The sequence below is a fragment of the Pholcus phalangioides genome, unplaced genomic scaffold (genome assembly GCF_987345545.1).
Source record: "Pholcus phalangioides strain wild (caught in Gottingen) unplaced genomic scaffold, Ppha-v1.0 ptg000008l_1, whole genome shotgun sequence".
NCBI lineage: Eukaryota > Metazoa > Arthropoda > Arachnida > Araneae > Pholcidae > Pholcus > Pholcus phalangioides.
The window spans coordinates 11,978,828-11,999,567 of record NW_028301601.1 but is presented as its reverse complement, the minus strand read 5'-3'; the positions used below and the strand labels follow the sequence as shown (position 1 = coordinate 11,999,567).

Genomic DNA, 20,740 nt, shown 5'->3' with positions numbered 1-20,740 from the left:
TTATTTTTCGACATGAGCCATATCTATTGTTTTGTACATGAATCTGATCTGTAATAAGCAAAATGTGTACACAGTATGTAATATTTTCAGTATTCTTCATTTCTTATTTGAATGTAATATTTTTTCATTTTTAATTTCCATGATATTAATTTTAAATTTTTTGTAATTTTGTTTGGTAATGTACAAAACTGTTGTGATTTGTATGAATAAAATGTACATTGTGATTTCAATCATGTGTTTCCATGATCTGTTTCAAATCGCTCAATAGTAGTTTAAACACTTCTCTTCGGCTATCACGAGATATCTTGAGCCCTTATAAACCTCTTATTTCGACAATGTCCAGTCCAGAGGATTTTGTAAATCAGCTTCCTCACCCGAACATGTTTTCCATTCCTCTCTAACCTCAGGTCAACTGCCGATGGGCAGAGCCAGCTTTTGTTTACATTTCTATAACAGGAGACATGGGCGTACCCACTGAGGGGCAGAGCACACCCGCAGAAAAGAAATTGAAGTATAGTAATTGGCACTCAGCACAGACGTATCAAATTAGTATCTGTGAGTTGCCCCCTCTTGTTCAGATCCTAGGTATGCCCTTGGAAGGAGAGATATTGTGTTCGAAATATACCTTTTTATACATGTATAATCACGAGATAATACATTATAATATATATTTTGTAATATAAGTTATAATTATAAAATATAATCTTATTTTAATGAAGCCCCCAGGCTGTGGCCTGGTTTTGGGCGCATGTATTAAGACGTCACTGCCCCCATACCAGTGTTTCCCAACCTTTTTGATGATGTGGACCCACCCTTTAGTGAAATTTAATGCATTGCTGACCCCTACAGTGAAAGTAAATTCTTCGTGGACCCCCAGCAGCAAAGGTCAATTTGAAACCTCCCATAAAATCCAAAAATGTATTTTAGGACCCTCGAATCCGCGTACGAAACACCTCAACCGAAATTTTGGGACTCGAACCTACAGCCTTTGCTTAAGCCGGGTTTTCCTAGGAATACGTTTGTTGCGCAGCGTGAACTGAATTACACCATTTCGTGCCCGCAGAAACACGTTACATAATCACGCTAAGCGTTTGTGTTTTCCTAGCATGGCGCATCAGATCAGGGAGGCTGTATTATAGCCTTGGCATCAGCTACTCTGTCGTCTGCATGCTCCGGTTTATAGGGAGGGGAAAGAAAACACACAAGAGTGAAGAGAATATCGACAAAATCGCGGCGCACGACGCATTTGACTCCTGCAGAAGCAGTCGGCCAATCACGCCCGACGTAAAGGGCTGTCGTGAGGCGTATTGCGCTCTACAGGAAAACAGTCGTGCTGTTTTTCTTATTGGTGAGTGGACGGCATGTCGCATTAGGTGATTTACGTTGCACAGAAAACCTGCTTCTAGGAAAACCCGGCTTTATTTAATGTCCGTTTTGTCAACCACTGAGCTGTCCTTATAACTCAGTGTTGTCAACATGCAGGCTGCAATGTTTGTTGATATAAAATCTCGGACGGCTTTGACTAGCAGTAAGAACACGTCTTTTATGTTAGTGATTCGTTAATGAAGTTCTAAAATTTGTAGATAGATAGCAGCAATAGCTACTGTCTTCTAATTAAACTGACTGACCATATTTTTCCTGGGTAACATACGAGAATTTGAGAGTTCATCCACATGCGCAATTGCCAAAAATGATGCCAAAGGTTAGCAAAACCGCTAATTACTACAGAAATTACCGAAAAATCACGATATGGTGGGAAACGAAGATCGTACAGAGAGAGAAACTGTTGATTGGAAAGTGTTGAAGAAGAATCACCTGGAAAAGAGCCCCTTGTCTGTGGTTGCCAGTATAATATTTTGAATCGGTAAAATAAAATTTTCATGAGTTTTGATTTTTCTTTTTGTTGACAAAAACGCGAAACAAACTTTCTAATGTAATGCCTGGTTTCAAACGCGGACAACTCATTATCGAATCGAAACCATACGCTTATATTCTCAACTCCAATGAGAGGCAAAGAAGATGCAGTTATTGCTTCGAGATGTGAGTTGTGTTTATTGTATTGTTGTTATTATTGTGTTATCATATTGCTCTGTTTGAATGTCGTGTACCCTTGACTGTTTCGAAAATTCGGTATTTCATCAAATGGATATTAAATAAAAAATGTGCTCTGCTCATTGTACATAGTAAGAATTTCAAGTCTTCAAATTTAATGTATAGTTTAAATAAAATTATTTATATGGGTCTCGTGACCCAAACTTGGGTCGCAGGGGGCTTCTGAGATGGGTCGTTCAAATCCAATTACAACCAGGGAGTTCTTGAGCATTGATTCTTTTGGTCTCTACTCAAACTTGATTCGCAGAGGCTTCCGAGATGGGATGTACAAATATACTTACAGCTCTTCTATAAATACACTTATTGCACCACAAGTTTCACTTATTTTGAAAAACACAGTTGGTGAAACTGTTTATTAGTTACTCTTATTGGGTGCCAAGACCAACCCGACGCATAATGGAAGAGGGCATTGGTTCTCAACCAGTGCTCTGTGTGCGCCCTTTCCAGTGTCTCCATGGCTGCTTGAGGAAAATAAAATATATCAGTAAATTTGATGAATTAACTAAAAAAAGAAGAAGCCTGTGGGGCTCCGCCATAGAAATTATGAGCTAAAAAAAGGGCTCATCGTAGGTCAAAAAAGGGAAACAGCTTTGGTGTAAGGTCCAGCTTGGTGATTTTTTGGTGACTTTCTCAGCGGCAAACACGTCCGATGAAAAGTCGCCAAGGCCATCGGATGTCAAAAAAAAAAAAAAAAAAAAAATCATCACCAGCATGGAAAACATAACAATAGCGTAAAATAACTAAGTATCCAGACTCTTTTAAATAAACAACAGTCCTTCCCGTTGTATTATAGAAAAATGAAACCTTGGCTCTCTTTTAAATAATAAATTGATCAGGGTATGCAAAAAAAAAATAATAAATAAATAAATATTAAAGGTACAACCTGATAGAATGATATCCAATCCACGTACTCGTTGTATGTGTGTACCATAACGCACAACACACAGAAGGGAATTGGAAAGGAAGAAAAAAAAGCATCAACAATATATTTTTCAAGTTCAAATGCCCACGGAAAATCAAAAGCTATGGAGTCATGTCATTTGGAAAAAAAGAACAGAGGAAGGCTGTTATATAGAAAGCAGCAGGACCATCATTTCAGCTTTTTCCCACAGGGGGCAAAGAACATATACTCAATGTATGTATATATATACCATTTCTAGTGTATTTTCTAAAGCCGACTGACCTGACCTCCTGAAATGGCAGGCTTGGAAAGCAGAAACTAGTGCCACTTGGATGAGAAAGATCTCGAACAGATATGGCAACCCAGCATTATGTTGGCCTTGGTGACTTATCGTAGAAAAAAAGTCGCCAACTTGGTGTGGACCTTATACCAAAGCTGTTCCTTATTTTCTCAGCTGCAGTAATAATCCAGTTTATATGCTGGAATAATCCAACAAGCATCCACCCCATAGAACAAGGAGAGTTGTGGCTCTACTCTCCATTGTAGAACCGGAATGCGTCGACCATTCAACCAATTAAATTTTATTTGTCTTAAAAAGTGTCAATTTTTGTATGAATTTAAGCCAGGCAAAGTTCTAATTTTTGTGATAATATTTCAGCCCAACGTGTGACCATTCGACCAATTAAATTTTATTTGCTTTAAAAACGTGTCAATTTTTGTATGAAAATGAAATTTAATCGAAATTATTAATTATTAAATTCATTTTTACTTTTACATACAATGTAGAAAAGAAAATTTGAAGCGTTGCAGCCAATGTAAATTTTCTTATTATTGCGATAAAGAATGTCAGGTAAGTGAACATTTTCCCTCATTACATTAGTAAGATATGAGTGAATATTTTTCTGATGTGCCGGCAAAAATGGGAGTTGGCGAAATAAAAATTGGAATTTATATTACGCAAATAACCCATGAGATTTAACATGGTTTGTATTAAGGCACCCCAGACATGGCCCCCACAGCATGCAGCAAGGCCCCTAGGCTGGATCTTTTCCGGGGGGGGGGGGCGGTAAGACTTTTCACGGGCCCTTCCATAGTAAATTTATAGCATAAAAAAAGCAAAAAAATGATAAGAATTGTCTCGGGCTTCAGAACTAGAGCCCTACTACTGCTGCCCTTGTGGGGGGGGGGGGGGGGCCATGACCCCAGATATCAAAGGTGGGAAAAAGCACCACTATACAGGGTTTCATAAAAATGCTAGGATGAGGTATGACGCAAAAGCAGGCATCTTCAACCTGTTGCTCGCGAGCTCTACTGTGCCTCATGCTGGTACATATGTTACTGCCAAAGCCCGAAATCGGTCAATTCATGGCAGGGCCAGCCACTTCGTGAATCAACCAATTTTGCTAAATGTTGGGCAGTTCACAAAGTAGTGGGTATTCCCTTGTCAAAGTCTGATAACAAAAGACACGATTCGGGTTCATCGTCAAGTTTGTATATTTTTTTTGCAATAATTTTGTCCACGTTAGTTATGGCAACTCATCAAACCACAGTTGCAGGGCGGTAATAATTTTTTTCCTCTAAAATTTGACAGGAAAAACTATGTTTATGAAATTATTTTTATAGTTTTTTTTCTCTTAAATTAAATTTTTTTTTCTCTGATCACATAAAGCTAATGCATGTGACATGTATCATATTGTAGTGATTAAAAAAATGGATTTGGATTCTACCGGGCCATCTCACATCAGCACATTGAGCTTTGGCCAGGGATCTCTGGCCACTCTGAGAAATGGCCAGCCAAAGTTTGAATCATTTCTGCAATTCAGACTTTGGCCAAAACTCTTGGCCAATTCATAAAGTGGCCAGCCCCATCGTGAATTGGCCACACTTCAGGCTTCAGCAGTAACATATATACAGTTTGAAGAACTCTAATTCACCAAATTCTTCCATTTAACGATTTTTTTCTGAGAAATTCTGGCAAAAATAGAGGTCAAACCCCTATTTAACGAATACAAAACTTCGATGTAATGAATATTTTTTTGAACTATCTAAACATTTTTTTTATTTCTTGTCTTCCAAAATCACAATCGGAAGATTTGACTTCCCAGGCATTGATTTTCAGCCTTTCTTTAGAGACAAGCAAAAAAAAATGGAACACAAATCTGTTCTTCTTTGAATAAAGCAGACAATAATGACACAGCCAATTAGAATGTATGTGGGAAGGCTTCAGTGTCCAATAGGTGTACGGCAATACCATGAAACATTGTTCTGTGAACGTGTTTAGATGTCAGTTTATACTCTGTCTTGCCAAAAAAAAAAAAGAAAAAAAAATGGTGTGGGCCTTATGAAGAGAAAAGTTTTCCGATTAGTGGAAAAATTACAATTTCGTCAGAAATATTTTGATACAAATGTTGGACATATCACACAAACTTGTATCAAGCAATTTTTTCATTAATCCTGACTTTAAGGTCTTTTTTTGCGATTGCTATCAAAAATAAGTTGTAACAGCAGCCCCCATAGTATGTTTCATTCATATCAATTTGACCCTGATTTAACAATTCCCTCTATTTAATGAATAAAATTGTTGATTTCTTCCAAGTTGTTAAACCAGTGTTCTACTGTAGTTCTCCAATGACCAGATTGGACTTTGGAACATCCGTCAGAAATTGATTGAGTAGTGTTGATATGAAACTTTGTCACTATCGGAAGAATATTTAGCTGAACCATTGCTTGTAAATCTTGACAACTTCTATTTGAAAATTATATGCGACAACCCAGCATAACCACCCAGGATTCTGATCTGGCGAAATCGGTGCAATCGATACACAGTAAGAGAGAGACAAATGATTTCAAGAGAATTTCTAGATTTTAACATAAGTAAATTTATTAATACCTTTAACAATTAAGTAGGTTACAATTAACAGAATTATCACAAAATTATTTCTCAAATTCATATCAATCCCCATGCAAGTCCGTTGACTCATCAAAGTTTGGCGATCTTGAATTACACTACCCGTGACGTCATTGACCTTGATGGGAGCGAGCGCAGGTCATGGGCCGAGACTCTACGTGGCGGCGAGAATTGCAGGCTCAACAGCTAGAGCCGAGGGGACGACCAGGCGGTCGGAAGGGATGGTCGACGCCAAGCCAAATGACGGACCAGCGATGACAGGAACCGGGACGACGGCAGTGGCAACGGATGACTAGAGAGGAGGCATGATAAGATCCGGAACCAGCCGGCGATGTGCCGAGCACCAGTGAGACAAGTTATTTCATACTATGGACGATTCATTAAAAGGCGGCCGTCTTCACCTTAAGTGATGTATACTGAGTTGAAAGCGAGATTGAATGAGAGGGAATTCGAAGTGACTCCGAGTATTTATTTATACCTAAAAAGGAAGTGCAGAACGATCCAACTCCTGGGACCGATCATCTAAAAAAAATTCACATCAGAGCACGACCAATAGGAAAATACAACATCCAATTTGCATAAAGAAATGACAATAGATTTTTCATAGGAACTTTCACAAAATAAAAATGGCAACAATTTAAAATGGCAATGTGATCAGGATCGCACATTTTCCCGGACTATGAGCAATGAAAATATCACAGACTAATTTAATCAGTCGTGCACGGTTATAAAAGGTAAGAAAACATAACAAATTCTATTAAAAATTATACAATTACAACTATATAAACATGTTTCAAAAATAAGAGATAGAGGCAGGTTTGGCAAACTCCCCAAAGGTTCCCAACTATTGTTACAATCAGCAATTTGACTCCTTGTTTGTTCAAGTGATTGAGGAGTTTATTTAATTCATATAATTTTTTTTTCAACAGATCAAAGCGTGGGAGTATCATAGCGATGAGTGCAAGTGTATAAAGAAGATACATCCACATGAACCTACTTCCACCATACTTCTACTTGCGCAGATACTCCATAAGATTAAGGTGAAATATTACTTTACGCTTCTCTGGAATTACTGTTGTACAGTTATACTATTCAGTTGAGCAAATGCTTTAACTTTTAAAAGATGGCTTCAAACTTAAACTCATTATCACCTCAATCTGCTGGACACCCTAGTTGTTGGCAAAACCGTTTCAGTTTTCACAGGTCTGGGTTTGAGTCCTGGGAACATTAGTCAGAAGAGTAAGAAAGTTAGCTGGGACAAAAAGAATGACATATCACACAAAATTAGTGTTGGTATATCAGGGTACTGAAAAAATTGTTTTATTCTTCAGCTGGGACCATCAAAGACCGATGTAATACAGCAGGGGAGCACAACCTCTGACCCATGGGTCGAATGAAGCCTGCCAAAGAGTTCCATTTAGTCCGCAAAATACATTGCTAAAATGTGTCAATTTACATAACACTATGTCTTGGTTGAAAAACTAGTTTTTTGTGCGTGAGCGGTAGCTGTCTCACATATCTGGCCCACAGACTGAAAAGTTTGTGCACCCCTGGTGTAGGGTAATTTATAGAAAGAGGAGTGATAGCTGTTTTATAGAGGATGACTGTATAGAGAGGTTCTACTTTTATATTGACTCACGTTTTTTGTACCTCATGTCAATATTTCGTACACACTACAGATATGGAATATTGTCATGTAGTGACCCCATTCCCATTCATTGGAATCTTGTCTCAACTAGACAAATATCTTTCATTTGTCATTGATTTTTCCATTCTGCTTCCCACTAAAATCTCAAAATAATTTTTAAGATATTTTATTCTTATCGAATGATCTGATTTGATATTTTAGAAACATGGCTACAGCGAACCAGCTGAAGAGGTTGTAAATGAAAAACGAGCATTAAAAGATCTCGAATCTCGTAAGTGGCTTTTATTTTGACAAAATATTTTTACAGCAAACTTAAGTACTGAAATTTTACCGGTACTTGGCACAACGGACCACCAAAAACTTTTTTTTTTCAATGCTAGTTATCATAGATTAGGGCTTGATTTTTGGAAGCTTTTGTTCCGATTATTTGTAATGAATGCACAGAATTACACATAAGAATGTTCCAAATTATTTATAATGAATGCACAGAATAATGTATCACATTTGCCAGCTGCAGCCATGTGTTGGCTTTTTCTGGGAAGCATCAGCAACAAAAACTTAAGAGGAATGAAGGATAATTAGTTCAAAATAGGTTAATCAGATTTCAGTGTGACAAAATTGGGTCATCTTGTTAGTTCAGGATAAATATCGCTAATTCCCTCCTTAGGTGGAGAAGAATGGAAAATTGAAAATTTTTTTAATCCTTTCTTATTTATTTGTATTTTTGATGTGACTATCACTGGTGAACATTCCCACTTTAAGAATGTGATGTTGAAAGACTTTAAGATTTGCTCTGATTAGAAAAAAAATTTAGAACGAGACAGATGAGAGACAAAAATGTGGAGTAATGTGGGTCAGGGTATAGTCGATTCCTGTTTTAATGAACACCCTTATAGCGAAAATCTCATTTTAATGAAAAATTTTCTAATTCCCCAGTAAGTTAACCTATGAACATTATAAAAAATCTGGAATTCTTTTATAGCAAAATTTTGTTATAACAAAGTGATATATCTCTGGTTTCTTGGTGCTCATAATTTAAACAGAAACTTGAATTGTTTTCACTCTTCCCTCCCAGATCTGATATTATACAAGTAATGTATAATTCTTTCTAGGGTAATTTTGTAGATATTTTTTTCTTGCGTGTAATCGTGCATTTAAAATAAATATTTTACATGCACAAATTTCATTCCTTTTGTCTGTTTTCATGAATATACTTCTATTTTTCCAGATGTTCATGAAATAAAGAGCAATCCAAAAAGAATGGACAAGGTCCGTTTTTTAGAAGAAGGGCTCCGATATTTCATGTGTCCAGATGATGTTCCTGAATTAGATGAATTAACAGAAGTGTATGGGAAAGTGGGTTTTGTTATTATTATTTTTTGACAATTCCTTAATATGTTATAGCAATAGTTCCCAACCTTTCAAGTTTCAAATAAGACTACTCAGATGTGTGGGGAAGCTTGCATACCTCTAGGTATATATGTAGTAGATATCCCCCCCCCTCCCCGGAAATGTGAGTAAATGGAACCCTAGGAGGCTTGCATACTCTTAGAAATGTATACTCAATGAAATGTGTAGGCGTTTTAAGTGTTTTCCCAGAAATAGATGGGAGCCTTATGTACAACTTTAAATGTGTAGGAGGGGCATGTATATTCCTAGAAATAAGGGAGGCTTGCTCATTCTTAGAAATGCGCAAGAAAGTTAATCACCCCCTTAGACATAAGTACAAGACTTGCACATTTACCAGAAGTGTGTAAGAAGCTTCTAATGCTGTTCCAAAATTAATTTTTTATACTTTTTATAACTTTGATTGTTTTTTTGCCATTGCTAGCTATTTTTTGTGTGTACATATATCACAGGGGTGGGAACTCTGCTCCAATTGTGCCGCACTGCGGCAAAACTAATATCTTGTGCCATCCTGCTCCAATAGTGTACTTTCGTATTTTTCTGCGCCAAATAGCGAATTTTGCTTCAGTATGCCCGGAATTTCGGAAAGGACGCCAAAAAATGTTTGTTCCTGCTAGCCACGAAACGATTCTTTCCGAGAAGAATGTGTTTTATTCCACTATACGTAAACTATCGTCCCCTCACACACACACACACACACATCGGGCTTTCCATCGCGAAACTTATATTGTCCGTGATCGTGGAACTGAAGATGTTTTGCAATATCTTTCAGCTTTAAAGTGCAAATGCAAGCCAGTTTCCGTTAAAAAAAAAAAGTCGCCACTGGAAGCAGCAGAAATTACTGTAGTCGATCGTCATTGTGTTAAATCCCGATGTTTCGTGAAAAAATTTTCATTCCCGGAGTAAAACGCGCATGTCAGCCGAATTGTGAATGTTAATTTAGAAACTTTGCCGAATAACGAGCGTAAAATCGGCAGTGTTGCCAAATAAGGAGCGTAAAATTGCCAATGTTGCCAAATAACGAGCGTTAAATCGTCAATATCGCTAAATAACGAGTGTCAGATCACCAATCTCGCAAAATAATGAGTGTTAGATCGCCAATCTCGCCAAATAATGAGTGCTGAGTCGCCAAACATCGTGTTGATTCTTCCGACATTCTCTCCCATTTTGCAACAATTTCTTTCCAAGTATAAAAAAATTGAAAAAGAATTTTTTAGCTCATTTGAAGTGCTGCTGTTCAAGGCAGCAAATAGTGTCCTCAATAAGCAAAAATCATCTCGAATAGATGGGTGCAAAAAATTTTATGACAGCTGCTCTTTCAAACAAGGTGTCAAAAGCCTAAAACACCAAAAACGAAAAACAAGCTGATGAAAAGTTGTTTGATAACAAAAGACAGTGCAGTTGTTTTATTTTGAAAAGGGTTGAGGGTTAACGAAAATATTCGTGTTAATTTCGCTGCTCCAATTTATAAATATCTGCTCTGAATCCCATATTTTGCTGCTCCAAAATTGCTCTGAATCCTGAATTTGCTTCTCCAAAATTGCTCAGAATCCTGAATTTGCTGCTCCAAAACTGCTCCGAATCCTAAATTTTGCTGCTCCAAAATGGACTTTCTCACTTCCCACCCCTGATATCAGTGGTTGGGAAGCACTGTGTTTCAAAATTGTTATTTAGAGACACCAAATTAAATAAAAGCATTTTTGGTTCACTAAATAGGGTAGAAAAATTGAGAGTTTTATGTAGAGTAAAACTAAAAAGAGTAAGAATTATTTGGAACTTTTTGTGTTAAAACTACAGCATAACAAATGTGTCAATCTAAAACCTCAAAAAAATTTTCAGTATAAACATAGTTAATTTGAGATCTTGGGCTAATAGGCGGATTCCAAAACCCACCTTCAGTTTGCTGTTTAATTCCATCGCAAATATAATGCTTTTTATATACCACCAATTTCTATTCATGTGTGTCACAAAAAAAGTAAACGATTTTAACATGACTGTACTATTTTTTGTTTTCCATTTATTTTCACAGATGGTTGTTAATACTTTTAGCATTTTAAACTCTGAAAACCAGAGCATAGGGGCAGGCTTTTATATAGGGTGAGTAAAACTTCAAGTATTGTATATAAAATTGCATTTACACCCTTCAAATCAGTGGTCCCAACCTCTATGAATATAGAAATACACATGCAATTTTTTTCTGAGGGTACAGGCACTGCTTTTCTAGATCAGGGATTCTTAACCTTTTGTGTTCCACTGGCCCTTTGTGCCAATAAAACAAAGGCCGGGGAACCCCCTTCCAATAAGATAAAAGTCACGAGTCACTTTACAGAATAATAATAATATTCAACACTTGCTTGGAAAAACAATAATTTTTTTTTCTTCGTCCAAACTCAGTCACTTGAAACCTCCCAAAGTCACCTGGGGTCGCTGTGGTCCATTGGTTAAGGTCCACTGGGCTGCAGTGTATTTACCATTCACAACTCCTACAATATACTGTATTCCTTGCATTAGCTGGCATGCTGGTCTCCCTCACTGTTTCTCAGCATGCTGGGAATACCTGTATTTTTTGGCGTGTTCAAGATTTGAATAAACAGAATAAAAAATTAAATAATCCCACTGCAAAATATGGTATTGTAATAAAGTGACAGCATCTTACTTCAATCTCAGAAGATGAAAAAAAAACTGCAAAACATAGTATCTGTAAGGTATCTTATTTGGTATTAGGTTGACGATAATCAAATTGAAGCAATAAGTTAATGCTCTGTTTTCATTGCCGTTATCAAATTCCTGGGCAAAACATGTTTGCTACAGTGAAAACTAATATTTTATTGCAATTCTCGCATATTTATTTAATATAGATTGATATCAGTCTTTGGGATGTATCATGTGATCCTTATTGAACCTTGCCTTTTTCTGGCGTGCCGGCTAATGCAATGAATTAAGGTATTCATTTTTATGCATTTGATAGTAAACGTCAAGAGAGAGAAATAGAACGCTGAAACTATTAGTTCTATAGCAATTAAAGTCTATTAGTACTAGAGTAATTAATTGATTGTAATGAATAAGTTTAATGTATAAATAATTTCTCATTTTATTTAAATTATGAATTAAATTTTAAATTCTAAAATTTTTACTATGCCCATTTTTTTCCATTCGAGAGAGATAAATGGATAGATATTAGTAAAAAAGAAATTGAAGAGCCATTCACAAATTTTTTAAGCTTGAGATTTATAGATTTCTCATGAATTATACTTAGTTCTCTAGACTATATCTCGGTAACATTTGCAATTAAAGAGCGCATTATGAAAATTCAGGGTTAGCAGTTATTACAATCTTTACTTTTACGTATGGTGTGAAAAAAAAAACCCATTTCTCAGAACTAATACTATTGATATTGGTGAATATAGCAGTTCTCAAACTTTGTCTGGTATGCCGTGGAATGGTGGCTCTAACAAAGTGGGGAGCCACAGATAACTGTTGATTAGGGAAAAGGGCATTGCGAGAGAAAAAAGTTTGAGAACCTCTGGGTTAGTAAGTAGTAAGGCTAACATTTTTACTTTTTGAAGACATTGAAGTCAGTAAATTGATTCTTTGCATCACATATTTTTTTTAAAATAAAATTTAATTTTCTTAATAATTTGTTAGGGCATCTATATTTGATCACTCCTGTGAACCGAACGCAGAAGTTGTGTTTGAAAAAACTACTATATGTATTAGAGCTGTACAGGATATTCCAGATTATGATCCAAGGAAAGTAAGAGACATTGTTTTTTCCAAACAAGTAATGGTGTCACATTATGAGATTCTCATGAATATTTTCACAATTTGCTTGCTTACTATTTCTAAAAAAATGATGACTTCTCATTTTTCCCGTGCAAGAGGTATTGTTTCCTTAAATTTACTAAGCATAGCAGCCCCATGTACATCCAAATACAGATTTGGATAATTCATATACGAAAGCTATAAAAAATATCACACGTCATTGGACAGGAAATTGTGTTTTCAGTTGAGATTTGATGTAGAAGAGGAAAGAGTTAATATTAATTTTTTACACATTCATATGCAGTGAAATACAAGCATTTTATATTAATGTGCGTGCGATTAATTTGTCTTTCTCTAAAATAAATTTTATTGAAATTTTTTTCCTAGCAAATTTTTGAACAGCGTAATTGTTTTATTTCAGAACAATTCCTATATTCGGAAAGATAACTTTGCTGAATAATTTTTGTGTTCCTATTGATTTTGTTTTCTTATTGATGTATGTGTTGTATTATTTCTTATATTTTAAGAGGAAGATAACATAACAATTTTCTCATTCAGGTTTACATAAGTTACATAGACTCTGCGCAATTAACTGAAGAAAGGCAGAAACATTTAGAGGAGCAGTATTTCTTCAGGTGTCAGTGTGTTCGATGTACAAGTCCAGAGATTGTAAGTTTGAAATTATTATTTTCACGAATGTTGTTTGTCACGTAGGCCTCATGCAGTTAAAGAGAATGTCTACATGAAACCTCTAGTTCATGGAGTCAAAATACAGGGTGTTTCAAAAATAATCATCTGATTTAAAAAAATAACTATTCAGCTTTTAATCCATTTTGATCGAATAATGTATAGGTAGAAAGAGGGAAATCTTGAGTTTCATGCAGTTGCCGACTGGTAGCAATAACGTTCTTCGGCTGCCACTTCAGTGTTTGTCAAGATGGCGACTGCACAATAGAAATCGTTTTGTGTTCTAAGCTTTGCAAAGTGTGAGTCCATAATAACTGCTCATTGCAACATCCCTTATGGGAGTTGCTTGCCCGGTTCGAAATATCCAGTAATAAGGTGGCAAACGACAAGTGGAAAATGATTACAAGTAAACTTTCGCATGAAATATTATTTATTAAATTCAATATAAAGTTCGTCAATTTTAACAGTAGATTAGTACAACATGGAGCCATCTATTTGACATTAACAGAAAGATACTGGCTCACCAATTGATGATCATCAACAGTCAAACTTTTATGCTGATCGGACATCCGATGTTGTTAGTCACTTCAAAGTAGTTTTTCCCGCAAGTATCAGTGAAGGTTTCTCGGTTGAGAGCCGGATCATTTTGATCGGCACCAGGAGGCCTCTCGGTTGAGGGCCGGACCACTTTGGTGTCACTTACTATATGTAGCCTTGACAAGGCCAGCTGCTAAGTCTATCATCAGCAATGAAGAATTTTGACTATGAAGATTAATTTATGCTTTCGATTCCGGACCTGCCAGGAAACAAATTCAAATACTGTAAACTATTTCATTTTAACTAATTATCAGCTTATTTTCCCAGCCTAAGGCCAATGGATACGGTAGCATGACAGTGAACCGTCCTACTAGAGGGCTTCAGTTGAAAAGAACAAACAAAGGATGAACGCAGAGTGAAAGAGAGAGTTGTTACAACGTATGGCCGGTATTTAAAGGAAAAACTTCCGACCGCACGTGTCTAAAATCAAGCCAATCGGCTTCGAGGTCACCTCATTTGCATGAGATCGTAGGCGGACATCATCACGATCGGCTTGATTGTCGCCATACGATCACCGCTGCCGATGAATAGTAACAATATTTATGACAACAGTAATGGCGTTGTACGTAATGGCGGTTTACGTAATGGCGACTACAGACTTTTACGCCGGGGGGACCATCGGCACGTTACATCATCGTCTCCACATGTCAGACGAAAATATGAAGTGCATCTGATAGTTTCACACGTAGCCCACAGAAATCCACTCGCAGTGAATGCGAACATGCTCGCAAAAGTTTAGGACGAATTTGATTACCGTATAGACATATGCCGTGCATCCCTAGGTGAACATATTGAGCACCTTTAATTTGGTTTGTAAAAAAATTTTGATTAGCCATGTAATAAGTGTCTATGCTGACATAATTGAGTGTCTGTGTTCAATATTTTTCATAATATACGCATTTGAAATCGAGTGATTCTTTTTGAAACACCCTGTGGATTAAAACTTTTAAAATTTTTGCTCGTATTATAAAACATTGTTAAAAAGTCAAAATTTGCTAAAACTTTTTCGTTCGTCTTGCAAAACACTAGTAAACCCAAGTGTTGACAATTAAACATTTTACAGTATTGGGTATTGTTATAAAGGGTGCTGTCATACAGGATTTTGGGATAGTAAGATAACCCTTTGCCTGATATAATCACAAACTAAGAAACAATGAAAAAAGCAAATACATGGAAAATATGAAATAAATGCCTAATGAATATGGGTATCCTCTTCAGAGGATAAAATATCACATTGACCGAAAACTTCACTTGGGTTGAGATTTGTTAACCAATCCAAGTGGGATCCTTAGTCAGCATGATATTTTATCCTCTGAACACGACATCCATAGCGTTTTGGAATGCATTAGGTATTTTGTATTTTCTGCGTATTTGCCTTTTTCGTTGTTTATATGTTATTGAATACTGGATTTTCACTGTATATCATATTTTTCTTACTGGTAGGAGCAACTTATGATGAATTCTGTAGCTAGTCCATCTAAAGTAGAAGCTGTTATGAAAAAATCCAAAGCAAATCTTGATATAATTAATGATATCAAGAAAAAAGGAAGTAAGAAATTATTCTTTTCCTTCTCACATTGTCAAAAGTAAAAAATATTTTCACGTTACCTCATTTTTATCATGTTATTTTTATTTCAAGTTCATTCACAAATGAATTATCTCAAAATAAATTCCAACTTAGAACTTCTGCTTCGAGTTTTATCAGAGCTTTTATTTTTCATCATGGGTTAATGTTGTGTGGGTACTTGTGAAAAGTAAAAAGAATCAACTTTTGTTTTGCATCTCAGAGTTATTTAGTGTGAGCCAAAAATAGCCTAGGGGAAAATGTTTATGATTAATATTGTTTTTATAAAATACTGCAGTTACCATCAACTTAGTTCAGCGTTTCTGCCATTTGTGTCTGGTTTTTCAGGTTTCAGGACCAAAATTGGCAGCACAAATTTCATCCTTCAAACTGATCTTCAACATTACGGGGGAGGGGGGGGGGGTGTCAAAATTTGTGCTAGCCCGGCTGGCCAAGCATCTAATTGCGTCTCTGCCCACCAATAAATTTGGTGAGGGGTTTGAGTTCCCCCAATAATTAATGAATATGCAATGCACCACTCTCCCTCCTGAAGAAGGGCAACTTTGAATGACTGGCAACTTTCAGCTCTCTCAATGTTTTCTTCATGCTTGTGCTTCTGACGGTGGTGATCTGTGGTAGAAAAACTTTGATATTGCAGAAAACAAATTGTCCAGGGAAAATATTAGTGATTGTTATTTTTCCCTTGCAACCATTCTTTTATAAAAGAGGATTTTGAAAGAACTTGTGTGAATTTATTAACATGAAATGAATTTTTACTATTCTTAATTAGTTCTTCAAATAAAATCTCTGATTGAGATATATGGCTTTTTTCTCAGCCCGAGATATCAAGGAAACAGTTATTTTCCGGATATGATGCTGAGGCGAACTCAGAAAGAAAAGTCATCTCGTCTCTACTAGACTCGAACCCAGGCCCTCTTGCATACCGGGCAAGCATGCTACCATCTACACCACTAGAGGCATGGCCCTGCCTTCCTTATTTCACGCCCTGTGGCGTGAGGCGCTGAAGTAGAGGCATTAGTAGCCTCTCTCAACTTCAGGAAATGGCCCCGGGTGGGACGGTTTAGAGTGAGATATATGGCTTTTTTCTCAGCCCGAGATATCAAGAAAACAGTTATTTTCCAGATATGATGCTGAAAAATCAAACAATTTCAAGTCAATTATTTTTCTTTCTTGTCTCCTAAAAGCAGTGATAGCAAAAACCTGCAACATAGCCACCAGCTACCACTGGACCCTATGCCACTGTATTACTTTATTTATTTTTTGTGAACACTCTTCAATCCTTGTTTGCATCTGCTTTGCTGCATGCAGTATATACAGGATGTCCCATAAAGACCACCCAAACTCTGCACAGCTAGATTCCTCACTTGGAATACATAAAAAATGCCCATAGTTTTTAGAAAAATGCGGAAGAAAAGTATGAAGTCATACCCAGTGCTATATCGAACGATGGCTTGACGTCCATGCGTGCATGCCTTGATATGCGCTGTGGACATTTTGAACATCTTCTTATGTAAACATATGCAAATACTGATGTTCATGTTTTCAATAACGTTTTTTTTTCCTGCACTGGTTATGACGTCATACTTTTCTTTCACATTTTTCTCAAAAACTATGGGTCGTACAGGTACAGTTCTTTTTGGCATTTTTTATGTAGTCCAAGCAAGGAATTTGGCTGTGCAGAGTTTGGCCAGTCTTGATGGGACATCCTCTATATGCGGTTAAAAATAATTTGTCTTCGTAGGAAATCTCAATCAGATTTATGACATTGCCATGGACGATCTTGCTTCTCAGGACAGGGTTTTAGGAAATACTCACATATATCGAATCAAAATGTTAGAACATGTCCTTGATACCTGTATTACTCTCGGTCGTTGGGGTGAAGCTCTGGCAGTTGGATATGAGCTTGTCGAGCCTTATAGGTAATTAATAGATTAATTCATAGTTTATATCCATGATAAAATTTGGTTACTTATTATAAAAAATTCATAATTCCAAAAAATTTCACATTATGCAATTTTTTTTTTTTTAAATACTGTAGAGGAATTGGAATCTTGATATTTTTAAAATTTTTATTAAAAAAAACAAAAAAAAGAGTATTTTTTGATGCTTGCAGTAACGGAAAATTATTTGCAGTTCTTTCATAATTTTAATAGTGTTATTTTCATTAAAAACAAAAATAAAAATTATATTTTAGATATTGTATTTCGTCTATGTTAGCTAGGATGCTACAAAATTCTAGTGATTTTTGAATGTAGGGAAAAAGCAAGACATTGAGAATCACAGAATAAATTCAAAGGAAAGATTAATTATATATTATAATATATTATGTAAAATAAATAAAAACAAAAATGTTTTCTTCTTCTTTTTAATGGCCTTGGCCTCAGAAATTTGATGAAAATGACAAAAATTTAGCATACACTTATTGCACTGGCTCAGTAATTGTGCTAATATGAAATATGTATAACAATTTTTACTGTATCGCATATGTGATTCGCTGTATTCATCAGTAATTTATACTAACATCCACTTTTTTACTGTTTTGATTTTCATGAGCTTTTTTTTACAAGATTGTTGAAAAACTTTCTCCAAAGAAGTCTTTTAGTTATTGAGCTTATCATTAGGCATGGAGCAGAAGAATGTTCTCAAAATTTTTAGAAATCTATCTTGTTTGCAATATATGTGTTCAAAATGATGGATTTGAAAGACATTTGAAGCAAACAATATTTCTCAGGCATGACAAGAGAGACCAAGGCTGTGCACGTAGTGTGGAGACCAAGAGGTACGGGAGTATATAATAGAGATTAGCAACGGAAAAAATTGTATTGTTTTGTTCTACACTGTGTGTGCACATATTTGAAAAGCAGGGCAAAAGATAGAAAGAGAGAGGCCACTCAATAAGGTGCAAGACTTGAACAAACCTGTTTGTTTTCACCTCAATCTGCTGATACTAGCTATCTGCTGGTTGGCCCATTTCTCACTTTTTTTCTTCTTTCCCTCTTCAGCAGAGGAATCATCATCACACACTCCTCCAGTTACATTTTCTCTATCCTCCTCCTTCACTATGTGCGGACATCTCTTCCTCCACCCTTACACATTTTTTTTCCTTCCTGGTCGCAATTCTTGTAACTTGTACCTCTTTGCTCCACTATGAGTGCAGCTTAAGAAAACTTCAATACATAATGTTTTCATGTCTCTATTCATAGGATATCCCATCCTTGCACAGTTATTTTTTATGTACCCCCAAAATGGCATTCTTTATGACATCCGTTGCTCTTGCAACTTCACTTACAATTTTCCCTGCATCAAGACAGTCGACTATTTGTCTCTGATCTTATACTCACATAAATGATTCTGAAGCTATATATCACTTTTTTACTTCATCATAAAATTTAGACAGAATTCCCTTTCTCAGTTTCATCTATCTAGTATGAATTCATAGTGATTTCTGGGGAAAAACCTGTATTTTTTTCAAAATTTTCATTGCGTACAGTTCTGATTTTATTTTTTCTGACATTCAGGATATATTACAGCGAGCATTATCCAGATTATTGCATTTTGTTGACGAAGATGGGAAAAATAGAGCTTCTACTTCATCATAATGACAAAGCTTTAAAACAGTTGATAAAGGTATGCTTGGAAAGTTGTAAAACTTCAAGTCTTTTTCATTTATTTGAGGATATTGTTTTTTTTTGGTTTTTTTTCATGATTCCTTTAGATTTTGAATAAACCATTGAAAATATTTCCAGTTTTGTTTTGTTGTGCTGGACATTTTACAGACCTGAAATACAGGATGATTAAAGTGTACTAAACAACATTTTGAAAATAATTACTTAATCAACATCTTTTATCATTTTTGTTGTGTCAGTCATTTTCTGCAGTCGAGGACTCTAGTTAAGAGTGGGAGCTACAGTTTATAGCTGATTCAAAACATCTTTCATCCTTCATGAAGAGGTTGGTTGTGGGCTTTCTTTCTTGCTACGAGGATAGAACAACTTTTTTAATATTCAGTTACATTTGGGGAAAAAAAACAGTTTAATTTTTCTCTGATGAATTTTGATATTTTTAATGTTTAAGAAAACAAAAAACTTAAAGTAACTTATCGTTAGAGTTTTGTCCTGTTCAACATGAAGTGTCGTTGAAAGTCACACCTTTCCATTCATACGTGCTGAGTGATCGGAAATTAGAAATATATGAGTAGATTTAAATTTTCTTTGCTAATGTATGTGTGTATATATATATATTTATTAATTAATTTATTTATTTGAAATTTGCAGGCAGAAGCAGCCACAAGAATCAGCCATGGAACCAAACACCCTCTGTATCTGGAAGTCCAAAACCTTTTGTATCAGTGCCATGAAGAAATGCCTCTTGAATCAGCTTTGTAAATATGAATTGGTGTATGGAATTTGCTCAATCATTAAAAATGCTTCATCCCATATTTTCTACAGAAGCTTGTTCTGCATTGCTTGATAGCTGAGCTGTGTCATGAATCATGATTTACGTAGTATGATCATACCGTACCAGTCTTTGTGTGTATATTAAATTCCAGAGTGAGAGATGTATAAATTTGTTGCTAACTAATCAATATTTTACCCTAGGTGTGAAGGGTTCCCTAATGTTTTACCCATGACTCTCTCTTCAAGTCATAGCCTGGACTAGACCAGTGGTTCTCAACCTTTTTTTCCCCATGGCCCCCTTTCAACCATTTCTCATTCCCGTGGCCCCCTTGCGACCATGATTAATTTCCTACTCCCCCTCCCCCCCCCCCGTTTTCCCGTTAAAAAACAATTATTCAAATATTGTTTGAAGTATAAATATATGTTTGAATTTAACTTTTAATTTATGAAAATAACAAAAAAGCAAAATAAGCATAATACAACACATTAATAAAAATACATAATAAATTGTTTCCAATCAATGTAGTAAACTTTGCGCTTGAAGACGGCATAATGTCATCAGGTTACTGTACAGAGAGGATGAAGTTTTATTTATTTACCAATTAGTCTTTCTTTGGTAAATTTGAATTTGGGTAAATCAGAATTTCAAACTAATTAGAAATTATAAATAATCATATTTTGAATAAGAAAATTATTGGTTTATTGATTATAATTTCGATACGGTGAGATTTACATT

The 20,740-nt window shown here is 35.7% G+C and overlaps 1 protein-coding gene across 1 annotated transcript; it reads left to right on the top strand.

Annotated features, from left to right (window-relative positions):
• Positions 1-1,324: 1,324 nt before the first annotated feature.
• LOC149083696 (histone-lysine N-methyltransferase SMYD3-like) lies at positions 1,325-20,057 on the top strand. Its single transcript, XM_089234191.1, has 12 exons — positions 1,325-2,040; positions 3,800-3,863; positions 6,851-6,961; positions 7,771-7,840; positions 8,798-8,925; positions 11,006-11,073; positions 12,622-12,730; positions 13,297-13,407; positions 15,466-15,571; positions 17,349-17,526; positions 19,126-19,234; positions 19,882-20,057. Exons 1-12 carry the CDS (start codon positions 1,937-1,939, stop codon positions 19,990-19,992), a joined length of 1,269 nt encoding a protein of 422 aa, XP_089090317.1. The 5' UTR covers positions 1,325-1,936; the 3' UTR covers positions 19,993-20,057.
• The last annotated feature ends 683 nt before the right edge of the window (positions 20,058-20,740 follow it).